At 39.2% G+C, this 24,980-nt stretch overlaps 1 protein-coding gene across 1 annotated transcript in view; it reads left to right on the top strand.

The window, feature by feature from the left end:
- ARHGEF38 (Rho guanine nucleotide exchange factor 38) overlaps positions 1 to 24,980 on the top strand; it is a gene marked incomplete at its 3' end in the record, with an annotated part of 153,093 nt that overhangs the window by 82,564 nt on the left and 45,549 nt on the right. The window contains exons 4-5 of the mRNA XM_082653586.1: positions 17,298 to 17,445; positions 24,081 to 24,098. Of these exons, the coding sequence (XP_082509712.1) occupies positions 17,298 to 17,445; positions 24,081 to 24,098 (166 nt within the window). The remainder of the gene's footprint in view (positions 1 to 17,297; positions 17,446 to 24,080; positions 24,099 to 24,980) is intronic.

Raw genomic sequence — 24,980 nt, forward strand, 5'->3', positions numbered from 1 at the left:
ACTTAGAGTGAACTGTATATCATATTTAGAGGATATGCACACTTTTTTTGGTGTTGGTCACTAATCAGCTTTTAGAAATTGCATTTTGCTCAAAATCAGCTAGAAGTCTTTAGTTAAGATATTCAACAAACAGACAGAAAAGTAACTTCAGCTTTTTAGTCTTTATAATTGCAATTATTGAAAACAAAACTGCAGATGGGAAGACACTGAAATTTATCCCTATGAAAACAAGGAATTTGCTAAAAAATAATTAAACAATGAGAGTTCATATTGTGTAAAAGATTTAATTTTGAAATTTTTAAATTGTATTTTGGAAGACTTGATTTATGTAAGGACGCTTTAGACAGAGCTCCTGTTTAATAGGATAAAGTTATACCCTGTACCAGATTTTACAATATTTGGAAAAATATTCAAAAAGCATAAATAGTAACAACTTATTTAATGAGCTTTATTTTGTAAAAAGAAAGAAAGGAAAAATCAAAGTGGAGGCAAGAAGACAATAGCTTTGCAAATATTTAAGCTCAGATATTTATACATTTTAATATAGAGAGATATATAATCAGAATTTTAATATCTTCCATTTAGTAGAATTTTCTCTGAGCTTATTAGGTGTCTCTGTCCTAGGAGGAGAGTATTTTCACAATTAAAAGTATTATGGTTTATATATTTGAGCAGCCAAATAAATAATGCTAGTATTGGATTTTAGCCCATAGAATAAGATAGAGTCCATACAGATATAAATAAATGAGGAGAAAGGAAAGCTCTTTCTTACAGTAAATTTCAATGAATAAATATAGAAGAAAATAGAAAATTACCATTAGGTAAACAATATAGTCATAATTATAGAAGAATCCACTGATCGATGCTAGATTTAGTGGATGAAAGTTTGATAAGAAATTTATTTTCATAGTTTCAAAGTGTCTCCTAAGTAAGTTTTAACCTCAAAGGGAAAGATGGTAACTTTTCAGTGAGAAACCAGGCAAAGACTACCTTAACCAAGTGAGTGATGAAGATCAGTAGTATCAGGAAATAACACACATTAACATCATGAACCTTGTGATACAATGCACTGAGGGGGACACATCATACCTGTGGTACTTTTGTCCAAAATATGTGCTCTTGTGTCCAGTCATGAGAAAACCTTAGACAGCAGCAAACTCAAGTGAGGGACACTCAACAAAATAACTGACCAACACTGTTGTAAAATGCCAAGGTCATTAAAGACAAGGCAAGACTGAGGAACTCTTAATGACTGCAGAAGACTAAGGAGGAGTAACAAATAAATGCAAGTGGGAGCCTGAGTAGATTCTAGAACAGTAAAAGAACATTAGTGTCAAAATGCAAGCAAGGTGTTCAGTTTAGTTAGTAGTATTACAGCAAGTTCATTTCCTTTTGCTGACAATTGTCCTATGGTGACGTAAGATGTTAACACTGGGGAAGACGAGTGAAGGATATTTGGAAACTATTGGTGCTATTTTTGCAACTTTCGTATAAGCAAAAATTAATCTAAAACATTTAAATTATTATGGCTTGCAGAGAAAACGCAATTGAAGGTGCGTTTACGCAAGTTTCTAATTATAAGTGTGTTTATGCAAGTTTCTAATTATAAATTGCAATATTGAGGAAGACTGTAGAAAATTTATGGAAAAAATTAAGCCAGTAAGGCCATATTTGAAGAAGTTGGAGGCATATTTTAATTTCCCTACCTTTTATATCTGGCCTAGCCTCATGACTTGCTTTGACCAATAAAATGTGGCAAAATGTTGTTCTACAACAGCCTTGTGACAGACACTCTCTGCTCAGGGAGAGAGAAAGCTCAAACTACCCAGTCATCCCAAACAACACAGTCAAGGCCTTGGACACGCGAGTAAGGCCCTCCTCAGCCAGCTGGCCTCATGCTACAGACTACAAACGTATCAATAAAACCCCTTTAACACCACATGGAGACAAAGTATCCCAGCTGTGCTCTACTCAAATTATCAACCTGGAGAATCGTGAGCAAATAAACAGTGTTGTTTTAAGCCTTTAAGGTTTTTTTGGAGGGGGGATGTTTTGTTTTGTTTTTTTCTGTAGCAATAGTTAACTAATACGGATTCACAGAGAAGAGATTAATTACTTCAACTCAGATGATGAAGAAAAACTTGATTTGGAAGGTGACTTTTGAACTTGGACTTGAAAGATTTTAAAAGGTGGAGATTTGAGCAAAAGACTTCCCAAATGACAAATGGCACAGAGGCCTCAAGACAGGAGAGTGTGGGAAGCTCTTATAAAGGAAAGCAATTCAATGTGGCTGGAGCATAGTGACAAGGGGGTATATCCATGACCCATACAGGGTAGCTGTATCAATGGAGTTCACTGGCAATTTTCCATCACTAAATCGTTCATCTTACATTTCATAAGGTAAACTGATTTGGGGTAAGATTGCCAAAATCATGTTGCCACAAAATGAAAAGCACAGGTGTTCCATTTTTTCGTCCTTAGATGGCACGAATGAGTTTGTGATCCACAGTTCTAGTGCCAATGGGGAAACTTTCCTGATACCTAGATCAGCCAGGAGGAGAATTTTACTCGATAAAAACCTTGGGGTTTGGTCGAGGCTCAAGTTTAAGCACAGAGGCATATGTCTGAGAGCTCTGGGGAATTGTCTAGACTATCATGCCAAGATAGAAACTGGATTTTAAAATCTTGATTTAGGCAGGCTGCCTAGATAGGAAATGGGTTTTAAGTCTTTAGAGATGGGAGTGTGAGAAGTGGCTCTTGTTTCCACTTAAACTGAAGATCATTTTGTAACAATAGAATAGTGAGAAAGAACAAAACAAGTAAGATGACACTGTAGAGTTTAAGAGCACACAGGCTTCAGTCTCAGGTTGATTTAGTGTACGTCCTGGTTCATCGGTTGTTAAACGTGTGATCTTAGGCAAGTTACAAAGCCTCACTGAACTTCAGTTCCTCATCTTGAAATCTGAGGCAATAATACGTACCCCACAGAGCATTTATGAAGATTAAATAAAATCATGTATAAATGATGATAGCCAGTGCCCATCCCTAGTATCCAACACATGGTATTACTAACTTATTATCCTGATAATATTAAATGTACCCATCCATTATCAAACTTGGATTTCTTATGTGTGTAATAATTGAATAACATGTGAATTTTTTTAGAGGTCCTGATCATGTTTTTCAAACAAATCAGGTTCACGGACGTGTGTGGTTTCTAGGTGTTCCCGATGTGTGTGCATCTTGATGATTCATCTATCTAATATGGTGACATGTTTTCTCTTATGGAAGGTGATTTGAGATATCAAGTATCATCTCCACATTTGACAAAGTGAACAGCAATTGCAGTAGACGGCCCTCAATGGACCCTGCCTCCTGGCATTCATGCTGCCACGTAGTCTAGTCCCATAATGACTCTGGACTGGCCCTGACACTCACCAAATAATACAACGTAGTGGAAGAAACACTGTGCCAGTGATTGGGCCTAAGCCTTAAGAAAGCCGGACATTTTTACTTTTTTTGATTTGGGGAGCCTGCCATTTAAGAAATCCAGCTACTCTGCTGGAATATCACATGGAAAGAGATTAGACCTGAGACCACCTAGTGAGAAAGTGGTCCCTCTGTCCCAGCCTACGAGCTGAGCCAGCCTTCTAGCTGTCCCTTCCAAGGTACCAGACTAGGGAATGAGCCATCTCAGACCGTTCAGCCAGTTAAGCCCTGAATGACTGCAGCCCCAGCAAACATCAAGCACAGCAGAACCACTGAGGTGATACCAGCCAACCCACCGAATCATGAGAGAAAATCAAAATGGTTGTTGTTATAACGCACTAAATTTTAGGGTGGTTTGTTACATAGTGATAGAGAACTAAAATGGGGCTTGTGTCCTCCTCTAGGCATTTGCAACAATGTTACAATGTTTCAAAGTATTTTAAAGAGACTGAGCTATGAATATGTTTAAGTCTACTTTACCTGCTTACCTCACACACACCGTGAAGAGAACCAGAACAGGAAGAAGCTTAAGGTACAGAAATTAGTTTCTCACATGCTTTTTCCTCAGGGTGAGTTTATCCTTGGAGACAAAGACAATTTAGAGCTTTCTGTTCCTTGAAGGTGGAGTGGGTGATGCACTGTTGTTCTGTGGCAGTCCTTTGTTCTCCTAAAGCAGTGTCTCTTGTATGTCCCTGAGGCAGGGATCTGTGCCTTTAGTGGTGATTTTGTGAAAAGAGATTGTGAAAAGAGATTAGTCACTGACAATTATGCCATGTGGGAGATTCCACAAAGTAGCTCACCTGAATCACTGTTCTAGTATTGTTATATTGTACACACGTGTGTGTGTGTGTGTGTGTGTGTGTGTGTGCGCGCGCGTGTGTGTTTTACACAGGACACCGATTGGCTTGGCCTCCTTCATCCTGACCAACGAGGGCAGGGTGGAAGCTTCACACCTGCTCGCTGGAATGGATGAGGCCAGCAGCGGGGAGACTCAGACACAGCAGTGAAAGGTCAGGGCATTTTATTCCAAATATTGGCAGTAACAGGAAAGCTGTCAGCTTTAGAAAACATGATAGAAAGAAAGGTGAGGGGTTCAAGGTCAAGTATACACAAATCCACACAGGAAAGCAAAATTCAGCAGAAGGAAGTCACCAGGATACAATTTGAAGGTTGGACCTCCAGTCTCCTGAGAGAGGTCAAGCTGGGTCCCAGCACTCCTAGGACTGATTTCTTGTGATAAAAAGAAAACCAGGGCGGCTTAGTAACAAGTTCTATAGTGCTGTTCTCTGAGGAGGAAGTGAAGTTCTAGGATGTGGAGCTGGCTCCTCGGGGTCAGTGGCTGAGCTGTGCAGTCAGATTTGAATGGAGCTGGGAAAAGTCAGACACTGCCCAGAATACACGTAAAGACCAGAAATAAAAAGAAAGAAAGAAACCTTGTGAGTGTAAGAGTCCTGCGACTCCCTGAACATTTTTCCCAATTGCTAGGAAGCCAGAAGGAGAAGTCGTTAGCAGGAATGCAGAACTTCAGGGTGCACAAGAGCCCAGCAAGAGCTCGGCCTTTGGAGGGAGACCGATCTGCGCCCTAACGCTGGCTCTGCCACCGCTACCTCCGTGGCTGGGGCAGGTCACTTGGATCCGTGAGGATTGCCCTTGCCTGCCTGGAATAGGAACTTCACCAAAAGGACTTAACCAAAAGAGGACTTTTTCTCTCACATAACAAGAAATCCATCACTCAGTAGTCCAGGACTGAGACAGCTGCTTACTGGTTTCTTCCAGTTTCTTCCTTCCTAGTACTTAACTTGTGGTGTTTGGCTTCATGGCCTCAAGACGGTTAGTCCACTGCCAAGCGTGCTTCCTGCTGGTAGTGAGAGCAAAACCACCTCCTCCTGAGGCTTTTTTCATTTGGGAGGAATAGAAATCTTTCCCAGTGACTTCTACCTATATCTCATGATTTCATTTTACACACACATTATTCCATTTCTCGCTCTCGCTCTCTCTCTCTCTCTCTCTCTCGCTCTCTCTCTCTCTCACACACACACACACACATACACACACACACATTCGACCACCTCTAACTGCCAGAGACTGGGGGAAAGGTCAGTAGTTTTAACTGGGTGCATTGCTGGTCCAAATTGTATTAGTTTGGAAGATGGAAGAATGGATAAGCAACTGGCAACAGAAGGCAGATTCATTTGTTCATTTTTCCAGTGGGGATGGTCAGCCCTCCATGACAGAAGGGTGAGACAGAGAGTGTACACCTCTAAGACACAAGCTCCAATGGCAGGCGGGTATTCTTGTCTGTTTTGTTACTGTTGTATCACCAGCATCTAGAATAGTGTCCTCAATAATTACTTCCTGAATGAATGAAATGAATGACAGAGACAGTGATATGTATCCGGGACACTGGCTGGCATGCCGAGGGATCGCAGAAATTGTCGTTGTTCTTGTTGTTACCGGGTCTGCCTGTGGTTTTTCCCGTGCCATTTCCAGAGGCTGGCAGGTAGTGTAGAGCAACTGGTAGAGGCAAGCATTCTTAAGAGATGTTCTTACTAAGGTGGATAAATGGGGTGTCATGAGTTGGCCTAAGAACGGGGTTGTAAATCTTGGGGAGTGAAAAGTTATTGTACCTTTTTCCAATCTAGCCAGCGGAAACCTTTTAACTTTCAACTCTCAGAGAACCAATGCTTTCTTTTTTTTTTAATTATTAATTTATTATTTATTTTTGGTTGCATTGGGTCGGTTGCTGTGCGCGGGCTTCTCTCGTTGCGGCGAGCAGGGGCCACTCTTCTTTGTGGTGAGCGGGCTTCTCATTGTGGTGGCTTCTCTTGTTACGGAGCGTGGGCTTCAGTCGTTGCGGTTCGCGGGCTCCAGAGCGCAGGCTCAGTAGTTGTGGCGCACGGACCTAGCCGCTCCACGGCATGTGGGATCTTCCCGGACCAGGGCTCGAACCCGTGTCTCCTGCATTGGCAGGCGGGTTCCCAGCCACTGCGTCACCAGGGAAGCCCCGAATGCTTTCTTAATGTGCTGGTTGTTATAAAGATTCCCACCTGAAGTTAAAGTATCCAGGAACTCAAAAACGTTCCTGAAGAGACCACGAGTTACCATCAAGATAAACAGCTTTACTCTTGAATGTTAGCACCGGACTAGTATTTAAAGAGCAACCAATCCAACCACCTCATTGTTCAGATGAAAAAGGTAAGAGCCTGATTTTCTCCAAATAGCGTCACTAATTCTGGACACAGAAGGGGACCCCAGTTCTTCCTAATACAGGTCTTATTACGTACTATACACTGTCCATCTCTACCACCCACTAATGCTCCCCAGTTTGTCCTGCCCAGCTGCCAGGCCACCCGCTACTCCCAATGTGCTGGGTGGGTAGTGCCTCAGTGATGGAATGGCCTCTCCTTTGAGAGACCCCACCACAATTATGACTTTTTCCTCCCTGGCACTAAACACAGCAGTGGTCATGGGACAGGACCCCACAGTTCACTTTGGCTCCCTTCCTTTCTCTCTCTCTCTTTTTTTTTTTTAGGTCGAGCTACCCTTATTGGTCTCATACCATTCCCTCCTAAAACCACTTCTCTGAAATTGCTGTTAGCATGTCATCAGAGACCTCAGAAATGTCAAATCCAATGAACACATTTTTCTGAATTTATCTTACTGCAGTACGTCTGAAAATGTTTTACCGAAAGATTCCTGAAGCCAAAAGAGAAATATCATGAGCCTCAGGGAACGTGGAGGTGTGACCCAAAGCCCCAGCCACAGGCATGAAATAATTTGGAGTCTTGTTTTGTCCTAAGAATTCACATAAATTTTCCATTCTATTTTTTCACATGAAAATAATTTTTCTTCAAATAACTTCATAAAATTGATACTCAGGAGACATGCTTGTTTTAATCCCATGGCAGCATGTTCCACTTGGCACCTGGGTTTGGTTTGAATTTCATAACACTAACCAGGGTCCCTTGAGTACCCCTTAGTAGCCAGTGTTATCCCCAAGTGAGGCAGGAACTAAATGAGACTAAAGGCAAAGGATAGTGGCTTCTGTAAGCAGCATTTACTCTTCCAACCTCTTTCTTCTCACATCCCTCCTCATTCTGCCCTCCCCTGGAGAACAGAAGGAGGCTAAGAATGAAAGGAAGAAAACATGTACATGATCTGGCATTTTGGCTGGCTGAGCTGCTGCCTTGTTTAGTCCCATCCAAGAAGGCTGGGCTCCCATCCAAGGAGGAGAGGCAGACCATGGGGAGCTCTCCTAGTCAGTCTGGGTGAAAGCTGCCAGGAAAGCTCTTTCACTTGGGGATGGCATATTCCCTCACTCAGGGAGGTGACAGCCAGAGGCTCACTGCCCAGATCTCAGACCCTCTTTCCCGGGAGTGGGTCATACCTACCCTCTGTCCTCAGAGTCATCCCACCCCCTTCTCTGTGATCTGAATGCTCTGTCTTGACAATCAAGTTTTACTTAGAACTACAGAAGTTTCTTTGGGATAGATCTTAGATCATAATTGATGCTTGAGAATATTTTCTTCCAGTTTTATTGAGACATAATTGGCATATAGCACAGTATAAGTTTAAGGTGTACTGCATACTGATTTGATTTACTTACATCGTGAAGTATCACAATAGGTTTAGAGAACATCCATCATCTTATATAAATATAAAATTAAAGAAATAGAAAAAAATTTTTCCTTGTGATGAGAACTCAGGACTTTTTTCTTTAACATCTTTATTGGCGTATAATTACTTTACAATGGTGTGTTAGTTTCTGCTGTATAACAAAGTGAATCAGCTATACATATACATATATCCCCATATTTCCTCCCTCTTGCGTCTCCCTCCCACCATCCCTATCCAACACCTCTAGGTGGTCACAAAGCACAGAGTTGATCTCCCTGTGCTATGTGGCTGCTTCCCACTAGCTATCTGTTTTACATTTGGTAGTGTATATATGTCCATGCCACTCTCTCACTTCATCCCAGCTTACCCTTCCCCCTTCCTCGTGTCCTCAAGTCCGTTCTCTATGTCTGCGTCTTTATTCCTGACAGGACTTTCTTAACAACTTTTATATATAACATACAACAGTGTTAATCATATTTATCATGTTGTACGTTACATCCCTAGTGCTTATTTATAACTGGAAGTTTGTACCTTTTGACTGCTTAAGATTTTAACTAAAATTCTCTTTTACCATGGTTGTAGTTGGTTTTTAGAGTTGAATTTATTACATATTTTTTCTTGCTAAAACAAGTAACTTCTTACTTTAAACCCTTTGTCTTAGTCAGTTTGGACTGCCATTAAAAATTACCAAAGACTGAGTAGCTTATAGACAACAGACATTTATTTCTTACAGTTCTGGAGTCTGGAAGTCCAAGATCAAGATGGCAGCAGATGTGTTTCCTGATGAGAGCTCTCTTGCTAGTTGCCTTCTCACTGTATCCTCATATGGCAGATACAGAAATCTCCCTCTTCTTAAAACGGCACTAATCCCATCATAGGGTCCCCCTCCCATGACCTCATATATACCTAATTACCTCCCAAAGTCTCCACCTCCAAATACCATCACATTTGGGGTTAAAGCTTCAACATATGAAATTTATGGGGGAAACAAACATTCAGTTCGTAATACTCTTCATATGCAACAGTTCATTTAATATTTTCATTTAATATATATATATATATATTTTTTTTACAAGAGAAGAGAAAAACTATTGATTAGAATAAAGTTCAGCTGGGATAAACAGGAAACAAAACAAAACTTTACTACCTTAAATAATATAGATATTTATTTCTCTATTATGTAAAAGGCTTTGGGATTAGCAAATGCAAATTATTATATACAGGATGGGTAAAAAACAAAGTCCTACTGTATAGCACAGGGAACTATATTCAATATCCTGTGATAAATCATAATGAAAAAAATATGAAAAAGAATATATATGTATAACTGAGTCACTTTTCTGTACAACAGAAATTAAACAAAATTGTAAATCAACTATACTTCAATAAAATTTTTAAAAAACAAGCAAACCAACATAAATAACTCATGAAGATAAGATTTAATACTTAAGAACAGGCATCATTGCTTTTTTCCCTTTCCTTTAGTTAGAAATTATTCTGTTCTATTGTTGTGGTTTTCAATAAATAGATTTGGCATCTAAAAAATAAAAAAGTAAATAAAGGCATGTATTTTAGGCCTGAATGGCAACTCTGCTCCACAAAGTTCTCTGGGATATAAGCTTCTTCTGGCTCACAGCTCCACTCAGCCTTACCTTCATGGACAAGGTAGTATTCAAGTTCCAGGTAGCAGAACAAAGGAAAGTATGGAGAAGAAGAGGTAAAGGATGAGCTAGCTACGTCATAAAGAAATTTCCTGGATATCGTCATAGGACACTTCTCCATATATCCCATTGGTGGACTTTAATTGCATGGCCACTACTATTACAAGGGAGGCTGGGAAATGTAGTTTTTATTTGGGGCAGCCCAAAATTCATCGTTATAGAAAAGGAGGAGTACTGATACTGGGGGACAATAACAGGCTCTGTCACTCACAAACTTGTTCACTCTCTCTGTAGTATTTCTCACTATTTTATCCTTGGCTTTGCTGACACCCACCCTAGTTTTTTCTCCTTTCTCTCTGACTGTAACTTCTCAAACTTTTCTGCAGACTCTTTTTCTGCTAGGCTCCCCTGAGTGTTAGTATTCCCAGCGTTTGGTCCTCACGCCCTCTTCTCTTCTCACTCCATGGACTTTCTTGCATGACCATATCAAATTCATGGTTTCTACTACTCAGGTTTTACATACCTACATCTCTCTTCCAGATCTTTTTTTTTTCCTGAATCCCAGACTCATATATCCAATTTCATGAAGGGCCCTCCACTCGAATATACTATGGGTGACAAACTCAGTACATCTAAAATTAAACTCTTTGTCTTCCCACTAAAACACTCTATTTTGTCCTCATTGTCTATCCACATGTTTACTGAAACTGAATTCCTGAGATATACCTGGAGTTATCCTCTTCATCTTTCACATGTTCAATGTCCTTATTTTTTTTTCTCTCTCTTCTCCATCCTCCCTGCTTTTGCTTTAGTGGTTAAAACTAACATCTAATGAGAATTTGCACATGCCACCTTCTGATATAACTACATTACATATTTTAACTCATTTAATCTGCAAACAACCCTACCATTATGATTATTCCATATTTTGGATGAAGAAATTAAGGAAAAGAGAAATCAGGTAATTTTCCCAAATGTCACAACAGCAAACGGTAAAACCAGAATCTGAAACCAGGCAGTTGATTTTAGAGTACTCTCTCTTGACTGCTGTAACTTTCTGTTTTAGCCCTCATTATTTATTTCTTACATTATTATAGAAGCCTTTCACCTGGTTTCTCTTTTCCAGTCTCCCTAACTCCTCCCCCAAATTCCATCGTTCATATGATTAACCCCAGAGTAAACTTTCTAAAATACAATCTAATCATATTAATCTGCTGCCTAAAATCCATCAGCACTTCTCCATCACCTTCAGGCTAAAGTTCCAGCTTCTTAATTATACACAAGGTCTTTCATGATCTGGCCCCTACTCACCTATGTAACCTCTTCTGAAACCTCCCCCCAGGTGTGGCACCAGCCAGCCATCGGAGACCACTTGCAGTTTTTGAGCAGAACCTGCTCCCTCCATGCATCTCTGTACTTTTGCACTCACTCATAACTCCTATTTCAAGGGCAGACTGTTATGGAAAGAGCTCAAAGTTTCTCAAGAGCAGAATGGATCACCCTCTGTGTTTTATAGCTACTGTCATACTTTTCACATAGCATGGGAAATGAGAATTTACTCTTCTCTCTCCCTTACTGGCCTCCATAAGTCACCTGAGGGAAGTGTTGGTTCTTTGTGTCTGCAGTACTTACCAAAGTACTCAGTGCATAATAGTCACTCATTAAATAGTTATCAAATAAGGCTGAACTAAATAAAGACTATAATTACTTCACTCCCTTTTATGCCATTTTCCTAAACAAGGCCTACTGCAGGGAGATCTCTTGGATATTGTTGGTTTCACTCTGGCTTACTTACCTGTAGGGGAAGTTCATCTTGTAGTTGGGTCAGAATAATATAGAAGCCTATCACTTGGTATGGTACACCTTGGGGATGGACATGAGGGTCTGCAAGTAAAGTAGAGGTGGGCCAAGAAGAGGAACACATATATGTTTATATTAGTGACAGTTTACATTAGATGCCAGGACATCAAGGTGTTCAATATCCCTGGAAGTTGTTTTTAAAGGAGGTAACTGAGGGCATTTGAAAAGGTGCACTTTTTTCCCCCTCCTTTTGTATGGCAGTTATCCTGGGGGGAAGCCAATGCAGAAAGTCTTGGGTTGTAGAATTTTGAAAAAGAAGCACACGATAGTTAGATTTATTTCAGAGGATTCTGGTGATCTTGTGACAGGCAGCCAGAAGGGAAATTACCTTAGCTGGTCTTGGCTCAGTCCCTTCTCCAATCCTAATCATTCTTTCAAACCCACATACAGTAGACAGAACAGTTGTCCTTCACCACTGAAGAAATGCAGCCGAGAGTTACGTTGCCGTGGAAACAGAATAATTTTTTTTTTTTTTTGCTGCAAGACATATCACTTCATCTGCACTATTATGAAGCAGCATACATTGGTAGGGCTGGGAGGGGAATCAAATATTCTGCCCCCCAGTATTATACTTGGCCTCTGGGTGAATAAATGACTTTCAATTAGAGTACTTAAATATCTTTTAACTTTAATCATTGTTATTAGAGGCCCAACAGAATTTTACTTGGAAAAGAGTAAAAAATTCAACTCTGTGGTTCAGGAGAGAGCTATAAATTCTTTCAAACTAGACCACTTCTGTTAAAGAAAATATAAGGGAATTTACAATTAATGTTTTCATTGTATGCAAAATAAATGCCTTTGTCCTTTGTGTTTTGACTATCTGACTTGATCCTACTGTGGATTTATGAGGTTGTCCAGACCTCTTTCATCCTTTGTCTCTACTCTGAGCTGCTTTGTAGTGAACACACATATTTACAATTTCATCCCATGTTGGACTGCGGGATATTCAGATCCTCTCTTCCTGACATGCTGCTGAGCTCATCTGAGCCTTGACTCCCTTGCCCAGCCAAAGCCCTCGCTCCTGTTGCTACCTGCCTCTGTGACTGGGAGGCTCACCTTCTGTTACGCCCAACCCTAAATTTAGCCACTGTCCTATTTTATTTTCTCCTCTTGTAACTACTCTCCTTCTTACTATTTGTGTTGCTAACTGTCGTGAAGAGTGAATCTGTAAGACCTCCACTGGCAGAAGGATCAATTCAGTAAAATTCCAGGAACCTAATAAGAATCCCTTATCCCTTCAGTTCCAAAATTTTTCACAGTCACTGCGTTTCCTTACAAGTCCAAAAAAGCACTAAAACAAAAACCAACCAAGCAAAACACACACACACACACACACACACAGAGTTTAACTTTAATCACAGAGAAATCCCATAAATGAAAGGAAAGAAACATCTTTTATTGGCTGGATGGAAATTAGAAAATAATGTAATACTTTAAAAATACTAGTGTTTTTTTTGTTTGGTTGGTTTTTTTGCAGTACGCGGGCCTCTCACTGCCATGGCCTCTCCCGTTGTGGAGCACAGGCTCCGGACACGCAGGCCCAGCGGCCATGGCTCACGGGACCAGCCGCTCCGCGGCACGTGGGATCCTCCCAGATCGGGGCATGAACCCACGTCCCCTGCATTGGCAGGCGGACTCTCAACCACTGCGCCACCAGGGAAGCCCAATACCAGTGTTTTAATGAAAATAAAAACAAAAATAAACAAATGGAACCTAATTTAACTGAAAAGATTTTGCACAGCAAAGGAAACCATAAACAAAAAAGACAACCCACAGAATGGGAGAAAATATTTGCAAATGAAGCAACTGACAAGGGATTAATCTCCAAAATATACAAACAGCTCAGGGAGTTCAATATCATAAAAACAAACAACCCAATCAAAAAATGGGCAGAAGATGTAAGTAGACATTTCTCCAAAGAAGACAGATGGCCAAAAAACACATGAAAGATGCTCAACTTCACTAATTATTAGAGAAAGGCAAATCAAAACTACAGTGAGGTATCACCTCACACTGGTCAGGATGGCCATCATCAAAAAGTCTACAAACAGTAAATGCTGGAGAGGGTGTGGAGAAAAGGGGACTCTCATACACTACTGGTGGAAATGTAAATTGGTGCAACCACTATGGAGAACAGTATGACGATTTCTTAAAAAACTAAATATAGAACTACCATATGCTCTAGCAATCCCACTCCTGGGGATATATCCAGAGAAAACTATAATTAGAAAAGATACATGCACCCCAATGTTCACTGTGGCACTACTTACAATAGCCAAGACATGGAAACAACCCAAATGTCCATCAATATATGAATGGATAAAGAAGATGTGGTACATATATACAAAGGAATATTATTCAGCCTTAAAAAAGAATGAAATAATGCCATTTGCAGCAACATGGATAGACCTAGAGATTATCATACTAAATGAAGTAAGTCAGACAGAGAAAGACAAATATCATATGATATCACTTATATGTGGAATCTAATAAAAAATGATACTAATGAACTTACTTACAAAACAGAAACAGACTCACAGATGGCGAAATGAAATTTATGGTTACCAAAGGGAAATGTGGGGGGAAGTGATAAATTAGGAGATTGGGATTAACACATACACACTGCTATATATAAAATAGATGACTAACAAGGACCTACTGTATAACACAGGGAACTATACTCAATATTCTGTAATAACCTATATGGGAAAAGAATCTGAAAAATAATGGATGGATATATATATATATATATATATATATATATATATATATATATATAACTGATTCACTTAGCTGTACACCTGAAAATTACACAACACTGTAAATCAACTATACTCCAATAAAAATTTAATGGGGCTTCCCTGGCAGTCCAGTGGTTAAGACTTCGCCTTCCAATGTGGGGTTGTGGGTTCAATCCCTTGTCGGGGAGCTAGGATCCCACATGCCTTGTGGCTGAAAAGCCAAACAGAAGCAATATTGTAACAAATTCAATAAAAACTTTAAAAATGGTCCACATAAAAAAAAAATCTTTAAAAATAAATTTTAAAAAATGAAAAATTAGGGGCTTCCCTGGTGGCGCAGTGGTTGGGAGTCCGCCTGCCGGTGCAGGGGACGCGGGTTCGTTCCCTGGTCCGGGAGGATCCCACATGCCACGGAGCGGCTGTGCCCGTGAGCCATGGCCGCTGAGCCTGTGCACCCGGAGCCTGTGCTCCGCAACGGGAGAGGCCACAACAGTGAGAGGCCCACGTACAGCAAAAGAAAAGAAAAAATAAAAGTACTAGTGTTACAATTCTGGAGATAGTAGAGCAGCATTAGAAAGTAAGTGACATTTATAGAGGAACTTGTCAGTGCCAGGAGATTTAACGTCCACATTTCATTTAATTCTCAAATTCATGCCAAATGTAACTATTACTTCCATTTTACAAATGAGAGATTTGAGGCTCAAAGAATTTTTTTAAAAAGTCATTCCTGGGGCTTCCCTGGTGGCGCAGAGGTTGTGAGTCCGACTGCCGAGGCAGGGGGCGCGGGTTCGTGCCCCGGTCCGGGAGGATCCCACATGATGCGGAGCGGCTGGGCCCGTGAGCCATGGCCGCTGAGCCTGTGCGTCCGGAGCCTGTGCTCCGCGGCGGGAGAGGCCACAACGGTGAGAGGCCCACGTACCGCAAAAAGATCACTCATTGAAAGCCAAATTAAAATATAATTTCTACCTTTAAAGATCTCCAAATTTATTACAACTCCTAAAAAAAAAGTCATTCCCGAAGTTACTTCACAAATCCTAAATGACAGTGATTTCTGATTCTGAGTCCAGTGTTCCAGGCAACTGCATCACTGTGTCCAGGGTCCATCAGAACTCTGATGTGGGGAGGGCTAAAATCTAAGGGAAAAATGAGGAGAATATGGCCTCTAATCCTGGCTCTCCATCTCCTGACAGGACTTTGGAAAAATCATTTCTTTGTTTTAAAGTCAGATTTGTCCATCCTTATTTAATATGGATAAATAACCTCTTATCTCCTCATATGTATAAGGAGTTAAGCAGTTAATGTATGCAAAACTTGTTGAAAATATAAAGGGCACTTCTATATCTGTAGGAAGAATGACTTGTTACTATAATAGACCCAGATTAGCAGGTCCATTATCACTTCCAATCAGTTCAGTCCCAAATCATTATCAACCCCAAACTGGCAATGTTTTTGGGAGCAGATCTATCACATATTTCTTCTGTGTCTCCCAAACCATCTTAACACGTTCTGGGTTGGATAGTGGATGCATTTTTATGTGATGAAGTGGTGATTAAATCAAACTATTCTCCAATATGTACTTGAGTCATCAGTTATAGACCCAATTTTATCATATATCAAAAAGGATTCCTTAAATACCTGGACATAATTAGCCCAGGTTGCTTTATGAACGGTCATAACACTGGTTCATAGTATTATGCAATTGATTTTTAAAAGGAATAATGACCAGTTCTTTCTATTATCACATAAAAGAAAATATTTTATTTCTCTCAAATCCACTGCTTGCCTTTCAGACTAACTCAGGAAATGTTAGTAAAATAAATAGCGAAAAATAATTTACCTAGAACCCAAAATTTCATTCTTCATGCCTCTAACAAATTGACAATAACTGCTCCATTTTGAGCATTTACTACGTATGTACTATAATCTGAACTTTACATACCCTACCTCTTTAATATTATAATGACGCTGTGCAATTGGATCTATTACTGTCCACATTTTATAGATGAGGAAACAGGTTCAGAGAGCAAAAACTAACTTGTCCAAGTCATAATCTGTCCAAGTCTGTAGCACAGCCTGACCTGAACCCAGACAGACTGATTCTAAAGTATAGCCTTTAACTGGTGTCAAAGAAAAACCCACAGTGTAAGATTTGTGAGTTTAAGTTTTATTCATGGACTTACTGAGGGCTATAAGGAGACGACCTCTCAGTGGCTCTGAGGAAACGACTCCAAAGAGGTGGAGGAGAAGCCAGTTTATATATGACTTTTTGGACTAGGAAATACACGCAATCAAACATACATCTTGCTGAAAGATTACTGCTAGTCACAAAGAACAGATATCCCAAGTTAATGATTTTAGTGCTTTTCTCTGTATGGGAAGATGTAAGAATCTGGGGTGATTGAAAGGCTTCCTGAGATATACACCCAACCATCTGAGGGTCTGTTTATCCAAAGCGACGAGTGCCTCATCCTGTTTTTCATCCTGAATTCCTCTCAGGGTGGGCAATTGCAGTGGGTGATGACTTACCCGCATAGAACCAGGTAGTGAGCAATGCCCTTTGTTTTTCTTTGTTTATCTTTGTTTACTCCAGAACCCTGCACACTAACCAAGGGCATAATCTAAGAAAACCAGCTTTCTTTTCTTGCCCACCTCCATTAAGCTCATTATCCTTTGTTTTATAAAAGACAGGAGGGAAGGAATGAAAAAGGGAGAAGGGAAGGAGGAGGGTGGAAAGAAAAAAAGGAAGAAAAGGGAGGAAAGAAGGTCCCTCAGCGTCATCCACTAGGTTGTTGTCCCCCCTCAACAATCTAGGTATAAAATGGGGCTCATCCAACTTTTTAACACTAATCAATGTTGTCACAAAATAAATATGTGAAGTGCCAGTTTGGTCTGACTTGATGTCATCTTGCCTTTGTTTTGCATTTATCAGGAAAAGTATTCTTGCAGATTAAAGGGCCACTGGAAGATATTTATAAAATCTACTGCTATCACCACGATGAAGCGCACAGTGTACTGGAGTCCTATGAAAAGGAAGAGGAGCCGAAGCAACATTTGAGCCTCTGTATTCAGTCCTTAAAGTAAGGCCTTTTCGGGCTTCCCTGGGGGCGCAGTGGTTGAGAGTCCGCCTGCCGAGGCAGGGGACACGGGTTCGTGCCCCGGTCCAGGAGGATCCCACATGCCGCGGAGCGGCTGGGCCCGTGAGCCATGGCCGCTGAGCCTGCGCATCCGGAGCCTGTGCTCCGCAACGGGAGAGGCCACAACAGTGAGAGTCCCGCGTACCGCAAAAAAAAAAAAAAAAAAAAAAAGTAAGGCCTTTCAAATGATTTCCATGCACTCTCAGTCACCTAGCAGGGAACATTTTAACTGGATGTAGATGAAAGGTCTCCCATAAATCCTATGTTTTATGAGGCTTGCTGGGAGCTCTACTTTGTGTTCTCTTCATGAAAAGCTGACATGCCAGAAACCCTGATTGACTTGGTTTTTTTCCCTGCAAGGATGACTAAAAATAACATGGGAAAGATACGGGGCTCTGTAGAGATAGAAAAATGCAATATCAAAAAATGAAATGTAGAAGAAAAGCCCCTCTTAAAGCTGTTGTTACTTGCCTGCTCCCACCTAGGTCAAGTAATATGTGAAACAGCCTGTGTCACCATGGTCACAGGAGCACGTGGAATAATGAAGTTAGTGGGATGTCCCATGACCCTCTGAATGGCCCTTGCCATCCCCCAAACTCGCTGTGGGGAAGGAGGAGAGATTGGCAAAGCCAAGTCAGGCCCTGTTAAAGTTAGTTTCAGGAAAGTTAGTCATGTCTTCCTTCCTCATCTCTAAATTGTTGGTGGGAAGTGCTACCTAATGTAATTGTTTTTAATCTGGGAGAAATATCTATTCACTATAAAAATCTGAAAAGGGGAGTTCCCTGGTGGCCTACTGGTTAGGGTTCCGGGCTTTCAGCCCTGTGGCCTGGGTTCAATCCCTGGTCGGAGAACTGAGATCCCACAAGCTGTGTGTACGGCCAAAAAAAAAAAAAAAAAATCTGAAAAAAAATATAAGAAAGCATGAATAATATAAAAACCCTTACTATTCCATGTATTAATTCCTTTCTAACCATGAATTAAAAACCATAGTTTGCATTTTTTTCTGATCTTATTTATACACATAAATATGAACATGTATTTCAGTTCTTTTAAATGGAATTAGTATCTTACTGTATCTCCAGTTTTCTACCGAATGAAGCTTAAAGCCAAAATGTCCTCTCTACTCCACATCTTACCCAGTGGTTCTATTGTGGTATTTCACCTCTAAAGGTTATCCATTGTCAAATGGTCTTGATTAAGCTAAGAATTAACCAAGCAGAGAGAGAGAGCTATGGTGTATAAATCAACACACACCAACCAGTCTGATCCTCCCCTTTTATATACTCTATTGTGGGGGGGGGGGCAGAAAGGGGGGTCTAATGTGGTACAACTGAATTAAAGTGAAATCAGGAGGCTAAATGAGACTACTCTGGAGAAAAGTCTTTCCAGGCTAGAACTGGGACTGAAGATGGGTTTAAACTGGACCCTACAAATTTCTTTAAATTAACTTTATCGTCCTCTACTGGCCATTAAGTTATTGCAGTTCTTTAACCATTTTCATGCCGCGGAAAAGTAACAATTTCAAGTCACTAAATCGCAAGCATTTATTTAGCACCTGTGCTGTAATGAGCATAGATCTGGGTCCTGAAAATACAAAAATAAATCATACTTAAACCGTGTGCACAAGCAGCTCAATATGATCAGGTGATTCTTAAAGATAATATGTGATGAGTAGTTCCAGTTCACTATTTCTCCATTATTGCTGTTTAGTTCAATGTTAACAAATCAATTTAGATAAACCATAAAGTTTCATATATTAGAAGCAACATCTTCTAAATTTACAGGTGCTTTATCCAAGGAAGAAATAATAGTGTTATCCTGGGTGTGAATGAACACCTTTCCTACCTTAAACTAGTGGCAAGATCTAATCTAATTAATGTCTATCTTGAGCCATTTTCCTTCTTCAGTTTCCAGAAATAAAAGAGAGAAATCTTATAGCAAGTGAACAAGTAGAACCTTGAATCATCACTCTAACCCCAGCCCCAGGTCTAGAGGTCCACACAGGGAGAGGATGTAGTTAATTTATTTGGGCAAATGCTTCTGACAGCTGCCCAGAAGTGGAGCTGTCTGTTCAGAGGGAGACGAACAATAGTTTATTATTCATTAAGCTGTTGACTCCTAAGAGAAAGAAATTAACCGTGCCAGAATATTCCATCAGGCAGTGTAGCTCAGTACCATACCCCGCTACAACAGCTAAAGCAGAAGGAATTTGGAAACTTCATAAAATCCCAATTACTGAAAATTACTTTCAGACCCAAAGGCTTATTTGATCTTTTTCTGAAAGCCTTAAATTCTTGTCCTGGTGGTGTCCCAAATATTGTATATCCTGCCCTGTTCTGCTATTAGGGAATCATTTCAGGCATTGGAAGGTGCTAAGGTTTAGGAAAACACAAAATCCAAAGGAAGTAATATTGGCAGGACTATATCTTAAGGGAAAGAAAGTCAAAATAAAATAGTTTAAATTAGAGCTATTTTTCCCAAAGTTGCCTTTCCATGAAAATAAAGTTAATGATGAATTGTACTGGTCTGCCTGATAACTGAAAGCAGGAGAATTATTGACATTACTATGATACTGACCTCAATTGAGTTAAGCTTTAAATTCTGAGAAACAGGTTTTCAAACAGGTTTATAGGCCAAAGAGCATCTGGAACACCCCAAGGGCTTGGTTTCCCTTGCCAAGTAATCAGTCAAAGCTATTACTGGGGCTCTGCCTTTTCCTTGTGGCTAAATAACAGAGCCCAAGCACAGTTGCCAATTTCTAATGAATATTAGGTGTGGCCTCCATTTTCTACCCTGCTGTGGGGTATTGGAACAACTGGATTTGAAGCAGTACCCATGAAGAAGGTGGCTCCGTGCCTCAGACGGTAAAGCAGATTTTAAAGCAACAGAAGTTGCATTTTATCCAAAAATAAAATGTTTATTGAGGGCCTAATAAATATTTATTATAGGTACTAGATAATGTTGAAAATATCTTTTTTTTCCAAATATATAAACATAGTTCTTGCCTCCTGGGAACATACCTTCTAGTTGGTAGATAAACAAAACCATCTGGAAAGCTTAATAATAATACAAGAGTTAATTTAAATAACACACCAGAAGCTGTCACGGTGAGGTTCAAGACTAACTTCCAAAAGGAGAGTAGAGAGATTTCCTGGTTCTGTAACCAAGAGACTTGAGCTCATAACATTTGGCTATTCTTTGAAGCCCATTATCTTTCAAAAGAGCAAATAATATTGGTATCCAGAAAATAATTTTGAATCCCTTTGAAACGTTTGGGCAATGTTTCTTTGTGTGTGAGTTTCCCTACTTTGGACCCACCAGCGATGTGTAATAAAAGTGCAACTGCCTATGCTCTGCTCCAGACCAAAAAAAATTAGGATTGCTGGGGGTCCACTCCATGAATCTGCGCTTTAACAAACACCCTTGGGTGATCATGGACACACACTCCAGTGAAGATCTACTTTAGAAGGAGAAATCACGCCCATGGTACCCACTCACTGCTTTCCCTGAAGCACACAGGCTGTTTTCATGACTATAGATACAATCTAAGCAGTAATTTCAGGGTTTAGAAACCTTAAGAAAGAAAAGACTAAAACAATCTAGAAGCACAATCCCACATCTGCATTTACAGCTTACAAATTGGAAGTCTGCAAGTTCTTTATTTATTCAACAAGGAGTATTTACAGCGTCACATTAGTGACCTGTAAGATTACATGAAATACTGATTTAATACAGTTTCTAAACTTATGGAAATTATTTGCTAAATGCCTAGTTACTTAGCCTCTTTGGGGTTGTTTAAGGTTTCTGCTCTGCATGAGGAAAGTGAAAAATAGAATAGCTGTGAATGCAAGTGTAGCTATAATTAGAATAGTCTGTCTGCAGCCTCCTTTATCTGTTTTCCTATTTATAAATACCACCAAATCCCTGATGCCTTTCAGAGGCCCTAAAGATTTGTTTATTTGTAATAGAAAAAGAATGAAGAGGCTTTTCCAAGTTTTTTGGTAGGTAACCGGAAGATGCATTTCTAACTTCATGTCTAGCTGTTATAAATCTATCTACATTTTTCTTCTTCCTAACTGAGGCCACCATCCTCAGGAGGAAAACTTCTAACTTCTAGTCATCTGGGTGCTTTGGCTGCTTATATTACTGCTATAGCTTTTCCATGCAGGGAAGCTAAAAGCTCATGCAACATGACATCAAAGGAATAGATTTCAATTTGTCCACCACAGTTTATATTTCTTAATATTATTCTAGTGGGGTGTTCCAAGTAAAAATTAAAATCACTTTTGGAAACTCTTTCAGTTCTTTATTACATGACATCATGTTTGAACAAAGACGATAATCCTTAACGGAATAGTCATGAAAAAACTATTGTTAACTTTGAGTCAAATTATAATGACCCCACGAGGGTGTAAGGTGGGGTGGTGGATATATTATTACTTTACCCCCCAAAGGGGTAAATGGACCCAAGTTAACTTTGTCCTTCCTGAAATGTCCTTGGCTGGGGTTAACTTCTGGAAAGTTTTAGCCTAAAAGGGAGATTTTTTAAAATGATAAGCAAATAAAAAGGAGATGTTATAACATAATGCCACTATTCCACTGTTGGAAAACCTCAGGTTCCTTTTCATAAAATGTTATATTTACATTAAACACAGTGTTTAATATATGTTATAATATGGAGGTTTTATTTGGTTGAAGTAAATGGAATAGAAAAAAAAAATTTTCCATAGTCTTCTCTAGGAGTTAGAAGAACAATCTTTTCTTTCAACTTCAAAGTATGTGTCTTGGTTCCAAAGTGATTGCATCTTTCACTTGTTTGTTTTCATAGAAAACTGCATTCTTATTTTTATTCAACTTCCATCCCAAATTTTCTGATCTATGACTTGCAGAGCAAAATAAGAAAAGGAAATTCCTTAATAGAAGGGGATAGAAATTGGGGAAAGAATGTGAGCTTAAAGAAAATGAATGGAAAGAAATACTGGGCAGGAGGGTAGTGGTGGTGTACTTTCTTTCATTGAGATAGAAGAGTTCTTCAAACAAGAGTTAATAATTGTTTGAAATTGTAGCACCTGATTTTTAAAAATTTATAATCCTCTGTTGGATTCCCAACTGGGAGGTCTTGGATTCAGCAAAACCTAGTTATTTCAAGATGTCTAGGGATCCATTCATACACTGTCTGGAGAGCGAAGGGATACTTGCTATACATATATGTATACCATTGTTTTCCACATATATAAAGTACTGGGATTAATTTTTTTTAATTAAGCCCATGAAAATTTATGAAATTCAGCATAGGTAGTTATTGAATTTTTTCTCAATCATTGAATATGAAAAGACCATCTACTATGATGTGATGGGATCACGACATTTTTTTTGTATTGAAAACATTCATTGTGTTCCAGAAAACTGGAAACCAGAGATCAAGGTGATCAGTTTATTAATACAGGTTATTACTTTATTTCTCTATAGCCACATGAGGCTTTCAGAGAGAAGTTCCTATCTCCTTTATTCTTGAAATTTAACTTGAAAGATTCCCACTTTTTTATTGTTAAATTAATTAATTTGACAAATACGTTTTGTGCTACTGTGTGCCAGTCCGTTTTTCAGGTACTGGGGCTACAACGGAGAACAAAGCAAGGATAAATCCTTGCCCTCCTTGGCATCGGGGAGCGGAGAGATAGACAAGAAACCAAGTAAACATATAGTATATTAGAAAGTGACAAAGCGTTATGGGGAGAAATAAAGCAGGGAATGAGAATCAAGAGTAGAGTGGGAGGCAGGTACAATGTTTAAGAGGCTGGTCAGGGAAAGCATCACTGGGCAGGGGCATTTGAACAAAGACCTGAGGGAGATAAGGAAGGAGCCATATTGATATCTGGAGGAAGGGCAGTCAGGCAAGTGCAAGGACCTCGAGGCAGGAGCCTGCGCTTTGAAAAGAGCAAGGAGGCGCGCAGTTGCCACAGATGGGGAGAGTAGCTGAACTATGGGAAATGAGGTAGAGAAGACGTGGAAGTAGAGGCAGATCGCGTTGCCTTGGAAGGACTTTAGTTTTGCTTGAGCAAAATGGAAGCCACAAAAGCTAGCAATGCCGAGTGAAAGTTTTTACGGGAATTATCTAATTGAATAGGTGAATTGTTTATCATCTATCTAGCTATCTATATATATAAAAAACACTATAGACAGATATTATAAAGCACTTGATAGTAGTTTTCTGCAAGTCAGTAACACTTTCCTTTGTAATCTTATCTCAATTTCTCCTAATTACTATGTTTAATAGATTTTTATTTCATAATATAAACAAAGATTAACATTTAAATCCATTTTCAAATGACTAAAATTTACTAACTATAATCTGAATCAACAGTTTTTAAACCTTATACAAAGTGTGAAACAAATATGGTGGATACATACTAAAATAAAGTTTTAGGGATATTATAAAACTAATTCTATAAAACCTTCATGAAAATGACTTATTACATTATTTTACATAATAAAATTTTAAAACTTATATAGTGTTTGCTTATTACCTCAAATATCTCGATTTACATGAATTTACTTTTTTTTTCCTTTTCTTACAGGAAAATATATATGCAAGCGTAAGTACTTTTGTTTAAATAATAGATATCAAATGTTAAAATCATGGGGAAAAGCTGATGGATATTTCTGTGCAAATCAGAATTTTTAGCTTTTACAATGATATTCATCGCTTTTAATAAGTCAAGATTGCAAAGACATTTACCCTAGATATTATTGGTGCATTTATTTCCAATTTGTCTGAGATGATCTTACATATTAAATTATTATTATGTGTACCTTATTAAACTTTTTAGAAGAATCTTGGGATATAATTTACTTAAGTCACAAGTTTGTTGGTGCCAGGAACTCTTTGGGAACTGCTTATCACACATATGTTTAGGAATCACTTTAATGTGTCCAAAAATATTTCTTCCTAAGGACAACATTAGTCTAAAAAGTCTCAGATTGATACCATAATGTTTTTGAAGGTTACATAGATTAATGTGTAAAAGAAAAGCTTCCTTATGCATTACAGTAAAATATTCTGTTTCTTCTGATTTGGACTCTGATTCACAGAGAAAAAAATCATACACACACATACATAGCATGAAAATGAAATATTAAGATGAAATAATTGGTTACTAGGACAATATAGAAATTATCTTATAAAAGCAACACACACATACACATACTTTGCAAGATGTCCATTTTTATAGAAGAACAGCATGTCTGGTCTGACTAATATTGAAAAGATGATATTGATTTGAATATGAAGTCAAATCTACCAGGACTTAAAAAAGCACGTGTTTGCCTTAGCATGGTCAGGAGCTATCTAAAGTCTTGAGTTCCTAGTCTGCTTGTGCGTGTGTGCGTGTGTGTGTGTGCGTGTGCGTGTGTGTACCTTCTAAACTCCTGAAACTTTACAAGAAATACAAAATTTACAAAATAAAAATTATAGTAAT

The sequence above is a fragment of the Grampus griseus genome (assembly GCF_964374135.1).
Source record: "Grampus griseus genome assembly, chromosome: 4".
Taxonomy (NCBI): Eukaryota; Metazoa; Chordata; class Mammalia; order Artiodactyla; family Delphinidae; genus Grampus; species Grampus griseus.